The sequence below is a fragment of the Marmota marmota genome, unplaced genomic scaffold (genome assembly GCF_001458135.2).
Source record: "Marmota marmota marmota unplaced genomic scaffold, marMar, whole genome shotgun sequence".
Classification (NCBI taxonomy): Eukaryota; Metazoa; Chordata; class Mammalia; order Rodentia; family Sciuridae; genus Marmota; species Marmota marmota.
In genome coordinates, this window is record NW_026000207.1 from 892,134 (window position 1) to 905,188 (window position 13,055).

Below are 13,055 nucleotides of genomic sequence, written 5' to 3' on the forward strand. Positions count from 1 at the left end.
TAGTGGGGAAATGGACAGACCGTCCGGTCAGGCCTGGGAATTACTGCTTGAACAGGGACTTGGACTCTTAATTCTGAAGTAGACTGATGTGTTTTCTATGAATTACCAGAAATAGTCACACTAGTACAGGACGGGCCATTCTCCCTTCAAATTGCTGAGGGGTGGAGAGAGAACAGACAAGGAGGTTTCCAGTGAGACATGATGTGGCCGGAGTTGTGCTTCCCAAGTAACAGGATGCCAAGAGCAGCTTCGGAGAGCCGTGGCTCTAGGCCATAGTGGCCTGTACTGGCTTTGTAAATAAAGTTCCATTGGCACAGAGTCCCACCCATCTGTTGACCCAGGGTGACCACTTCCCTGCTCTGAGCGCAGGGCTGAGCAGCGTGGCGGGGCCCACATGGCCTTCAGTGCCTAAAAGTGACTATCTGGCCCTTTGGGGAAAAAAATCTGCCAAATCCTAACTTAGGATATAAAAACAAGCTCAGTGGTGGAGCGCTTGCCTGGCACACGTGGGGCACTGGGTTCAATCCTCAGCACCACACAAAAATAAAGGATTGTGCCCATCTACAACCAAAACAATATTTAAAAATACATACATACACCAATCCTGTAGTCACCAGGGAGCGACTGAATCAGGCCAAGGACAGAGGAATGGACTGTCCTGAGCACACTCCCAGGCCGCCCTTTTCCCAGCTGATACACCAGCCATGTCCCTGTGACCCCACCCCCAGCACATGGACAAAGGCAGCTCCAAGCTCAGGACCTTCCCTTTATTACCCCCGAGGTGCCCGTGATCAGAACTCACTGTGAAGAAAGAAATCGATGCTCAAGCCTACGTTTGACCCCCAGCCCAGGGACCACCACCACCTGGCCCCTTGACCTCCACCATGAGAGCGAGACCAGATCCCCCTGGGACACACAGCCAGGAGGGAGAGAGACTCAGGGTGTCGAGAAAAAGAACTGGCAGCAGGAGGGAGCCTTCGTCCCCACGGCACTGTCCAGGGTCAGGCCAGGGTTGCTCTCCTTCACCTCCCTCAGCACCTCCTGGACCTTCGCGTTCCACGCGTCCATCTTCAACCTGGGGGACCAGAGGACATCAGCATTAACAGAAAAGCTAGTTCTGTTGTCCCCAAATTCACTGCAAACAGCCCAAGTGCCCAGGAAGGTTTCAGGACATTTGCGGCGGGAGACATTTTTTGGATCCACAAAAATAGTGATCCTGAGAAACGTCCAAGTGCAGACACACGTCCTGCAAAGACCTCAAGAACCCAGCCACGGGCTCCCCCAGCCGCAGTCGTTTCCGTAATCACCACACAGAGCCTCGCTCCCGTCCCCTCTGCTGGCACACCTGTCCTCAGGCAGCCCCTCCCACTGACCTTCCTGTCCAGCCAGGTGGGAGCAGCCCAGGTGCTGGCCGCTGGAGAGACAGGCGCTCACCCCAGCCAGATGACCTCCCAAGAAGGATGGCTAAGACAGACAAGTCCACGCGTCTCCCCAGCGCAGAAGCTGGAAGTCCATCTGGATGCAGAGTAGAGATTCCCAGAGGGCGGGAAGGTGCAGGAGGACAGAGGAGACTGAACAGCAAACAGAAGGCACAGCCCTGGCGTTCCACGGCACAGGGAGGGCACCGTGGTTCACAGCGGCTAGTGTACATCCTGAGTCACTAGAAGAGGAGCCCAAAGGCTCCACAAGGTGATAAGGAGACGGAAACGTGAACCGTGCCCACTGGGTCAGCACTCACTGTATACGCGTAGTGCAGCGTCATGCCAGCCAGGGCGGGCGCACCCGCGATCCCAGCTACTCACACGGCCAACCGGGGAAACTTGGGAAGACCCCGCTTCAAAATAAAAGACAAAGGGCTGGGGTGCAGCTCAGTGGTAGAGCACCTGTAGGTTCAATGCCTAGTACCTCAAAATATATCACTGTACCCCCAAAATATGTAGCATTATTATGTCAATTAAAAATTTTTAAATGTTCAGAGAAAATGGAATCGTTAAAGAACCTGATTTGATCAGTACACACTACATACGTCCAATTACACTGTACCTCATATATATGTATTAAAATATTCAATATTTGAGTGAATGAATAAATTATTTTCTAAAGCAAAGAAGATATTGGTTAGTCAAATATTCGGTAGAGCTGGGCACACTCACCATCCCAGCAGCTGAGGCTGAAGCACGTTCAAACACGTTCAAACCAGTCTCAGCAACTTAGCAAGGCCCTAACAACTTAGGTGCCAAATAAAAAGGGCTAGGGATGTGGCTCAGGGGATAAGTTCCCCAACCCTGCACCATTCAGTGCTTGCCTGGCACACATGGGGCACTGGGTTGGACCCTTCTAGTGTAAAAAAGCACCATTCAGTAGAACAATCCCAAAGCGAACCCCAGGGTGAAACATCAACTTGGATCCACGTGGCCGCCATGTCCAGCCCCGCTCATGTGCGATGGGATGGCTGAGGGTGTCGCTGAGGGATAACAGGGGACAGAAATGGATCCAGACCACAACATGAGGCGGGAGGCCACAGGACTCGAGGTCCCACCATACTTCTTGGTGGCATTATGGCTTGCTCCAGCCCTGGACACACCCCTGCACTGCAAACCAGGTTGAGTGGTCGCCCTGTCTACAACTCACAGCCCCTGAATGAGGCCAGCTTGGACATTCCTGTGGAAGCAGGAGTTGCATTCCTGGAGCGAATGACAGTGGGCTGGCCACCGGGGATGTCACAGTTTCCACAATTTTTACAAGGGGTGAGAAATAGGAACACTGCTTACTGGTCCCTACCCCAATCCTCCCCGAAAAGAGATGGCAGTGGAGGTGGGGACGGTGCACAGAGGACCAGAGCAGGGTTGGCCAGCTCCCGGCCAGATCCTGTCCTGCCTGTATCTTAAATAAAGCCCTCCTCCTCTGCCTTGCTCCACCTGGCAGGTGGGGACGGCCCGCTCTCCTCTCCCTGGGCCTCCGGTAACAGTGTGCACACCTGTGGCCCGAGAGCAGGAAACGTGGGTCTGCTCTGCTGGAAGGGAGGAGCCGTCTGCAAGGGCTTTGGGGAAAGGCCCGAGGAAGCCAAAGACAGGTCAAGGTACTGGAGGGCTGCAGATGTTCCCCCATCAAGGAAACCCCTGGAGAACCAGCTTCGGCTCAGCAGGGACCCAGGCAACCCTAGGACCCCGGAGACGGCAAGTACAGGAACCACGCGTCCTGGCTGGGTGTGCGGTGCGCCGACGCCAGTCTTGCGCACCCACAGGCAAGCTCCAGCCTGTGCCCCAGGGGGTCTGAGCATCCACGTGCCCAGTACCGCGTGTGCTGGACAACACTGCACAACACTCGAATCCAAGAGAAGCGCTTAGGAGAAGGGGGCAGTGGATGGAATCCCCCAGGCGAGGGGCTGCTGGGAAGGGGGTGTGTCACCCCCGCCTCCCCTTCCTGGGCAGCACTGATCTCTTTGAGGGAAGCCCACATGTGGAGCAGGAAGACCATACCTGAGCGTCCTCAGGGGCCCGCTGCTGTCCCTCAGGGCCTCCAGGAGCACGGTCACTCCGCTCAATCCCAAGGCGTTCTGGCCCAGGTCCAGAGTCTCCAGCGTCTGGTTGCTCACGAGGGCAGATGCCAGCTCCTGACAGTGCAGAGGGGTGAGGGAGCACCCCCAGAGCCTGTGGAGGGCAGAGAGCTGCTCACTTACTAGAACCCAGTGTGCCGCCCGGTGCACACGCTGTCCCGGGATCCAGCCGGGAGCAAGAGCAAATGGGGCAGGTGATCAGCTCCGTGGTGGTGGTGGTGGTGGGGGGTCGTGGATGGTCTTGGAACAAAACAGGTGAGTCGGCCAGAGAGGGTTTTACTTATAGTGGGCAGGAAGTCCTCCATGAGAATGGACCTTCAAGGCAGGAAGACCCTGTAGTATATGGCAACTGGGGGAGGAGCCGCGAGCAGGGGAGAAGGAATGCAGGAGATCTGGGCTCCGGAGCTGGGGTGCAGCTCAGTGGCAGAGCCCTTGTCTAGCTGTGCCAGGCCCTGGGTTCCATGCCCCCACACACAGCACACCTAGAGTCAGCTCCTAAGGAGGATCCAAAAGACCCTGAAAGATGTTTATTATAAAAGTCTTTGTTTCACTTGTAATGAGATTTGAGGCTTTGGAAATAAAGATGCTGTGGTATAACTTGCAACTGGAAAGGTCCCTCGGGGTGATCGGTTAAGAGTTGCTAGGAAATTAAGAAGAGAAACGTGCAGATCACGTCCGAGATAGAAACACAATCCCTGGGAGAGCTGAAGGTTCAGAGGAGGGTTTGCCACAGAGGGACAGGTGGTCGGATCCCAGGCAGCTGGACCAGCTGAGAAATGAGTAGTGCTCAGAGCCGGGGGATGGTCGGGTTGCTTTTATAGACCTTATTGCTGAGAGCCCAATCGGTCATTAGAATGTATGACATTATTGTCACCTCACATCCCCCGCTTTCCACAGAGCCTCTTGGAGACCACGCTGCCTTTGTCTGTGGAAGGTGGGGAGGTTCCGCGAGGGAAAAGGCACGTCATGAGAGTCTGCATGTGGCTCCACTGGATCCTGACCACCAGAATGCCAAGATTTCCCCAGGAACAGCCAGGACCCCAAAACAGAAGCACCAGTATTCTGTGTCTGTTCTGGTCTCTGCACCACAGCGAGGAAGTCCTTACACAGCCCAGACCACCTTTCCAGCTTGCAGATCCTCTGTCCAGTTGCAAAGAGGGCGGCATCAATGTGAGGGCTGGGCTGAGAAGGGAGGCAGAGCTCACCAACCTATTTATGGGGCTGATGGGTTTCCTAAGGGGTAGGAGCCCATCTTCAGCCCCTGGGCATGGAACTGGCACCGGCTTTGCTTCCTGATCCTGGATCCCAGCAGAAGCAGCACATTTCTGAAACTCACCTCTGATAAATGTGAGCTCCCACTCACCTATGTTCCCCCGGGAGGGGTCCAATCCTAAAAACTCGGGTGATACACATTGCCACGATCCAAGGTATTTTGGAATATAGCAACTAAAGCTTTCCAAACACTTTAGAAGAGCACAAACACCTACCCTAGGTATTTTAGCTGGAAATTTGGATTCCTCAAGGCGTCACAGAGAAACCACAGCCCAGCAGCTATGGGATTCAGGCCCAGGTCCAAGTGTGTGAGGCTCCAGTTCTCCCGGAGCAGCGTCGAGAGCAGTTTGCATCCACGTTTCCCCACATTGCAGTCCCGCAGCCTGCAGAGCAATCAGATGAAGAGACGTGACACCCTCCCAGGCCCCCGTCCTGCCCAGCCCCCAGCACCTCAGCCTCATGGGAGACCGCTGCTTCCAGGTGGATGTGCACACACAGCACTGCAGACAGGGGACACTTCTGCCCAGCCCAAGTGGCAGGGGACAGGACTGGCCTTAGTCTAGCACCTTTCCTACAGGGAAACACACACCTCCTAAGAGACAGGTTTTCCTCAGGCACAGCCTGTCTTGCAGGTCAGGAGCCTGGGCCCGGGTTCCTCCAGACCTGTAAGGAGCCGGGGCCTCATTCACTTCCTGCATCCCTACATCACTGAGGTCCATCTGCTGTCCTTTTGTTTTATTCCAAATCTCAGACTTTGTTGGCCCAGCAGAATTGAGGGGCACCTAGAAAGCTGGACGTTCCTCACAACTCAGGGAACATACTTCCTATTTGAATACTGCAGACCCTCTGGTAAGACTGGACTTCCCCAGTGCTCCTGTCAGGGATGCCTCAAGAGGACAGTGACATCAGACATCCAGGCAATTGGACCTCACAGCCTGTACCCAAGCACTGAGGATTGTTCAGATTTGAGTGGCACATACAGAGTCATCGGCAGCATGTGACACCTCATGTCATGTGGGATGCTGCCAGACAGACAATCCTACCTTAGGGCCAACTGGTGCATCTCAGCCCTCCCACCCTGTGCCCAAGCCCAGCATCGCGGAAGGCCACAGAACTCAAGGAACACTAAAAGACCAGGACAAGAGCTACCAGTTCGTACTGTGCAGAGTCCCAAAGCTGTGTATGAACCTAGAGTGTTTGGGGAGCAAATACTAAACCAAAGACCAAATGAAGTTACAACAGGCTACAGAAATACAAGTGTGGTCAGACGATGACTTTACACATTTAGAGTAATGACTGACAACTCTGCCTATAGAGTGGGCTTCATGCCCAATTCACAGATGTAGCCATGGGCAAGCTTCGTGGACAAGCTTTAGATTTCTATAGTTAGAAAGATCAAGGTATCACTCTCAGAAGATTGTGAGGATTTTGAAAAATAATACTTGAAAAATTTAGCATAGACCCCATATGCAAGTTGCACTGTTTAGATGCCCAAGTCAGCTCCAAGACAGGGCCCTCTGCCTGGCGGTGACCTGCATGACATCAAGCCCACACTCTGCTGGGAAATCTTTGGGTACAGACACGACCTTCCCCCTCACATCTGCCCCTGGAGTCTGAACACTTGAATCTCAGTGTTTGGGACATGCCTGGACCTACCGTGATCCTGGGGTAGGCCACTGGGAGCTTCTCGGACTCCCTCGAAGCCACAGTGCAAGCCTGTAGGCAATAGGTCTATGGGGCAGCAGGAGCCCCAGAGAAACCAGAAGAGGACAGAATTTCTGAACAGAAAGAGGTCTCCAGCCCCGTGCAATCTCAGCAGTGCTGTCTCAGCTGTGCTGATGGACATGTGGCTGGTGCCGGGCCTGCCTCCACATGGCAAGGGCCAGAGAGCCACAGTCCACGGGTGAGACCCAGTCCTCCTGCCCAGCATCACTGGAACAGTCTGCCTCGTCCTCACAGGCTCACAACAGAGACCTCACAGCCCACCAAACCAGGAACAGTCACCCCTCTGGCCCTCTACACAAAACCTTTCCCTGGTGCCACCGTAAACTCCATCTCATCAGCAGGGCGAGGGCAGGATATGAACGGCGACCACACACAAGGCCTGACGCAGAACCACCTGCCTATGCAAGTGGACGCGCTGAAGAGTCGTTGGAAAAACAGGCAAATGCTAGCACCCTTCCCGTGACCACCTGCCCTTTCCCCAATTCCCACCAGGCTCTCAGTCCCATCTGAATGGGTTGTCAGTGCGCTTGGCAGCCCCACACCGACCCACGGGCCTCACGCACGCGGCAGCCCCAGGACTTACACCAGCGCCTGCAGCTGGCAGTAGGGGTAGCGCAAGCCCTCACATAGGGTCTTCACCCCATTGTCCCTGAGGTCATTCCTGGCCAGGCACAGGTGTGTCAGCCTCTGGCTGACGACCAGAGTGACAGACACTTCCTTGCAACAGGCTTCCGTGAGTTGACAGTTCTCCAACCTGCAGGAGTCACAGGAAAGGGCAGTGAGCAGAGCACCCCACACCAGTCTTCCCAGCCGTCTCCAAACAGGGGGTCCCTAAAGCCCGTCTCAGTTCCTCGTCCTCTTCCCACCCTGCTGGTGACCCCGTGGGGACGGGAAGGACAGCAGTGAGATGCTGGAACTGTTCACCTGGACCAGAGACGGAAGCAGGCGTAGGGTCACTGGGTGGTTCCACAGGGCTGCCTGCATGTCCAGGGCCACCGTTCTTCCCCTGCGTCCCCAGACCCCACAGGACACCCAGGAGGGGGGAGACTCACGACAGCCTCTGCACGGGGCACGTGGGGTGTCTCAGCCCTGCGCACAGCAGCTTGGCCCCCTCGTCCAGGAGCTCGCTGTCGGAGAGGTCCAGGCACGTCAGGGAGTGATTGAACTGGAGGGTCACGAAGAGGTATGACCAATGCTGCTGGGTGGGGGCAGAACAGAGCCCCAGCCTGTGGGGGAGATGGAGCCCGTCATTTCCTGGGAGGACAGAGACCAGGTCAGCTCACCATGCTCCACTGCCTGGTGTGCCCTGAGTAATCTGGCTCCTCCACCATCAGCCCCGCCTGCCCTGCCTGTTCAAGTATCCCACGGCCATTTGATCAACATCCTGCCTGGTCTCCAAGAGAGAAAATAAAACTGCTAATACAACTCTATGATATTCACCAACACAGCCGGCTTAAAGCTGATGCTCAGTACTCTAGACTGTTGGGAGCCGCTCTGGCCAGGAGCTCCGTGCACACCTTGAAGTCCCGAGTAAAGAGGTACTGAACTGGCATTGCACCCACTGCAATGCAACTGGACCTCACCTCCGCTCAGATAAGAGGTGCAGCTCGGGGTGGGCGACACCCTATGGGGGTGGATTACACCCACTTGTCTGTTATAGCCCTCTCGCTTGCCTCATTTGAATGACTTCTCCCCAGTAAAACCCAGTGTGCTCCCTCTTTCTTGCCGGTCTTGCCCCGTACCTTGTGGGAGCTGTGGCTGAGGAGCCATCACTGAACCCAAGAAAAGGTACTTTCTGTGTCTTTAATCAGCCCAACGTCACTTGGAGTGACCCTGATTTAGTCGCCTGTCCACACAGGAGACATCTTGTTTCAAAAGTTATTAGGACATGAGAAGGTGGAAGTGACAAGGTGCAACCTGGTACCCAAGCAGCCAGGTCCAAGGCGTGTTGGGCTTAAGGGTGACAAGGATAGAGAACTTGGGGCTCTGGCCAATGGGTGTGGGTGGCCTGGACGCAGGTGTCAGGAGGTGCACCGGGCCCCGGGCCCAGCTCTCCCCTTCCCCCACGCTGCACTTCAAACCCACCGGGTACTCCAGGCAGATCAGACAGGACTGCCCACCCCACAGCTCTGCCCCAGCCCACGCTCTGCCCCGGGCTTAGCCTTTGGGGTGTCCTTCTCCCACATTGGGTGGTCTACACCTTCATGCCAGCCAAGTCAAGGCCACAGGAAGGGTACGTTCAGCACAGTGTCTGCCACGTAGGACTGCTGCGCAGGTCAGTGCCTTCCCCTGGACTCGGTCCTACCACCCAGACTGTGGATCCACTCCAGAGCCCAGGGAAAGTGGGACTGTAAGGGCCTCAAGTCCAAGGAGCACAGGAGACACGCAGCCTGCCCTCACTCAGTGTCACTAAGGAGGTCACCTTATCAATCTGAAAGCTACAGGGGAACAAACAGAAAACAGCCTGCTTGGAAATCAATACCAAGAGCTTCCCTCTGGCCCAAGGAAAGCAAGTCACTCCCAGTTCTTAAAGTCCCCCTCGTGGATGACGAGAGCTCACGCATACTTAGGTCAGGACATGGCATTTCTCAGTCTGAAACCTGTGCCACCAGCCAGTGTCCTCAATCAAAGGGAAAGGAGGCCCCTGGTGACCACTTGTGGAGACAGCTCGGGGAGCACCTGTTCTGAGAGCCGAGTGGCAGCAGCTTCTCCAGCCAGGGAGCCACCCAGGAGCCAGACCACGTGACTGGGCATAGTCACTGTGGGGCCCATGAAGGCCCATGGCTGTCCTGGGTCACCACAGGCAGCCTGCAGTGTCACCCACCCCATGCCCCACAGTCGGGGGCACAGCCTCCTGGGCATTGCTCTGCCCCCGGGGATCACATCCAGAGCCAGGCGCCCAACTCTGTTGGGGAAGCAGCTCCGTGTCCACGTGGTACTCAGTCAGAGCCACTCCCCTCTCCTGGTCCAGCACGCAACACCCTGTGGCCCACGTTGAGGACCTCAGGGGAGGGGGCAGCAGTGACCGCAGGGCCCACCTCAGGCACTGCAGGCGGCACCGATTATGTTTGAGGGTCTCTCCCAGCAGCAGCAGCAGCAACTGTGCCTCCGGGACGCTGCCTCCCAAGGTCAGGTGAGTCAGGGTCGTCTTGCCAACCAGCGCCAGACACAAGTCCTGGTAAGCAGTCTCAGGGAAGACGCTCCTAGCCCTGGGGAGACAGGAGGACGGAGGTCACGGGGGACATGATGAGCCCTATTTCATTTCCAACAAGCGTTTGCTGGGGAGAAAGGATGACAGGGCGACATCCCTGGGAACAGCCACCTTGCAAGAACCCAGATGGACGGACGTGTCCCCGAATGTGAGCAGGCCCGTGACCTCCTTCAAGCTGAAGAGAACAGGGCAGGGGAGGTGGGGCAGTCACAGGTGGTGACATCACCGACTCCTGAGATGGTAGCACCATCTTTCAGAGACAGTCTCCCCCTGACTTAAAAGCAGCAAGAAGCCACGTTGTAACCCCCTGATGGAGGGCAGCTGGGCCCCCAGCAAGGATGGTTGCAGCATGAGGCAGGTGTGGGAGCAACCCTGCCCACTATGCTGTTAGCATGGCCCACCTCTCACTGTCCCTGGGCTGTGGCCAGGCCTCAGTTAGGCCAGTCCAAATTCCCTGTCCATAGGAATGGAGGTGACCCATGCCGAGGGCCTGGGTCCAGGAGGATCTTCTAGATGGCTTAAGGGCTGTTTCTAGCAATTTCCTATTAGCTGTAACAGCTGTGGAGGTGTCAGAGGGATTGGAGTGAATCTCACCTGGTATAGAGTAGCAGGGTTTTTCTAATCAAAGTGGCTTATTTGGCTTAGCTAATGTACCCACCATCGTTCTACCTCCGAGTTTGACATGTTAAGAGAGGAGAATGATGGCTGCTAAGGCTGGAGGGAGAAAGATTGGAGCATAAAAAATCTCAGACAGGAAGAAGTTCACTGGCCACCTGCACCCCATGGTGACCAGTCACGTATCTGCTGGGTTCAAACTACACCCCACGGGGGAGGTTGGCAGACATCCAAGCTCTTGACCCAATTTTCCCGAACCTTGAGGACGGGAACCATTTCCTTTCTTCATATTCTGAGCACCTGGTCAGAGTCCAGTCAGGTATTCCAATAGGGCTCCTGTCTTCAAGATGCAAAGCTCAGCCCTGCCCCAGGCTCTCCGTGGAGACCTCTACTTACGTCACACTCTGCAGACGGCAGGAAATGTGGGTCATACTGTCACAGAGAAGCCTCACGGCTGGCTCACTCAGGAAGCTCCTGCTGATGTCTAGGGAACGTAGGTTCTTGTTAGAGACCACAGAGCAGAGGTCCATCCAGAGGCAGAGTGGGTCACTGTCTGGCCGAGACCTGCAAAGAAGGGACGGAAAGGAGCAGACTGGAGAGAGCAGTGGGGTGCAGCAGGTCTCGAGGATGACTGCTCCCTTCCAGGCCCGACTAGTCCGTGCCAGTGACCGCAGAGCTCCTCAGATGCTGGTCATAGGGACTGTCACCCAGTGAGAGCACTCCACTTTCTGTGGCCTAACGAAGTCTAAGGCGTGTTGATGTGAGGGTCTGTCCCGTGGGGAAAGCTTCAGCCATGTGATTTTACATAATTCTGACCAGAACTTGAAACTGCATCACCCAGAGGCATAGAACGCCACCCAGCTGGGTGCCCTGGCACATGCATTGGTCCCAGCGTCTTAGGACAGGAGAATCGCTTGAGGCCAGGAGATAGTGGCCAACCTGGGCAACACAGCCAGACTGCATCTCAAAAGTGAAAAGTCTTGGGCCAGGGCTGTGGCTCAGTGGCAGAGCACTTGCCGAGCACTTGCCTACCATGTGTGAGCACTGGGTTCAATCCCCAGCACAAAATACAAATAAATAAAATAAAGGTATTGTGTCCATCTACAATGAGAAAAAAAGAATCTTAAAAAGGCTAATGCCTGTAGTTAAAAATCTGCATCCAGTGTGCAAGAATTTACTAAAAGGATAGATCTCTTAAGTTTTATAATAAGATGGCAGAGGAATCTATGGGAGGTGGCAGATAGGTTTAAGGCACTGACTGGGAATACTGACGTGTGGCTCCTCCTGTTGACGGTGCCCAGCGTTTTGCACGTAAGCATCCCTCAGTAACTGGGAATGAGCTTTGGGCCCAGTGTCCCGAGTGTGGACTATAAGGATCCATGTTTCCAAGAGTATACAGTAAATGTTTTACACCAAGATCAAGTTCATTAACATATCTGTCACCTCCATGTAATCAAAACATAATCCTGTGTCCCACACATACGTATGTATAGTTATTACTTGCCAATTAAAAATGAGTCTTTAAGCTAGGCGCAGTGGCATATGCCTATAATCCCGCAGCTTGGGAGGCCGAGACGGGCGGTTCATGAATTCAAAGCTAGCCTCAGCGAAAAGGGAGGCAAACAGGCCTGGAGATGTGGCTCAGTGCCCCCATGTTTAATTCCTGTACGTTCCCACAGCCCGCCCCCCTAAAAAAAAAAAAAAAAAAAAAAAAAAAAGACTAAAATTTTTTAATCTAAAAAAGTGTTAGGAAAGAAAAAAGTGGGAAAAATGTCAGGTATTGATGGAGAGAATACGTAAAAGGGTATAAGACCACAGAGGATCCAGGGCCCCGTCCACTCGTGAACACAGCCACCAAGCAAGGTCAACTCCAAGGCCCCTACCAAGCTGCAACATCCCCTCCCACGTCGAGAGCTAAACAGGAAGGGAATCCAGTGAGAAGGACGCTGGGAGCTTAAGCCAAGACCACAGGGGACTCCAGCCTCATCCTCATGGGACCTGAGGAGGTGGAGGAGCTGGTACAGGAAACAGCTCACCTCACACCCCGCAGGCAGGGCTCCAGCGCCGCCATCTTCTCCTCCGGGAGCACCCCCTTGGCCACCCGCAGCGAGAGCCTCTGCAGGTCCTGGCACTGCCGGAGGCAGAAGGAGCAGCTCAGGAGGTCCTGGCTGGTGGTCAGGTGCAGGGATGCGTCCTTCAGAGTGGCCGTGGCTTTGCTCACCAGCTCTGGGTCCCGAGACTCGTAGAGGCAGTGCCAGACCTCCAGAAGGCCCACTGCCCACAGCACGGGCTCCTCCTCCTCCGACGTGCGCTTCAGCAGCTCCTGCCCGGCCTCCAAGGACGCTTGGCAGCCGAAAGTGGCCTCCAGCTCCCTCGCCCTGGCCCCGTTCAGGAGGCCCCACAGGAAGCGGCCGGCCTGGGCCAGCTGGGGATTCCTTGCTCTGGCCTCCGTGGAGAACAGCTCCCGCACACCCCTGATGTCCAACCTGGAGCCCGGCCACTCGCCGTCCCCCGGGAACCGCAGGATGTAGAAGGCGGCCGCCAGGAACTGCTGCATGCTGAGGTGGATGAAGGAGAAGCAGTCCTCGTGGTCCCTGTCCCTCTGGAGGACATGCTTGTCCAGGAAGGGACGGAGGTCGGCCTCTTCCACCTCAAGTGGCTCCAGGTCTTCTGTGT

The 13,055-nt window shown here is 55.5% G+C and overlaps 1 protein-coding gene across 1 annotated transcript in view; it reads right to left on the reverse strand.

Annotated features, from left to right (window-relative positions):
* Positions 1-751: 751 nt before the first annotated feature.
* The window catches only part of LOC107158833 (NACHT, LRR and PYD domains-containing protein 2), a 24,009-nt gene continuing 11,705 nt past the window's right edge, over positions 752-13,055 (reverse strand). The window contains exons 2-9 of the mRNA XM_015505322.2: positions 12,416-13,049; positions 10,776-10,943; positions 9,592-9,762; positions 7,606-7,779; positions 7,137-7,307; positions 5,044-5,211; positions 3,480-3,650; positions 752-1,075 (exon numbers count right to left, since the gene is read on the reverse strand). Of these exons, the coding sequence (XP_015360808.1) occupies positions 937-1,075; positions 3,480-3,650; positions 5,044-5,211; positions 7,137-7,307; positions 7,606-7,779; positions 9,592-9,762; positions 10,776-10,943; positions 12,416-13,049 (1,796 nt within the window). The 3' untranslated portion in view covers positions 752-936. The remainder of the gene's footprint in view (positions 1,076-3,479; positions 3,651-5,043; positions 5,212-7,136; positions 7,308-7,605; positions 7,780-9,591; positions 9,763-10,775; positions 10,944-12,415; positions 13,050-13,055) is intronic.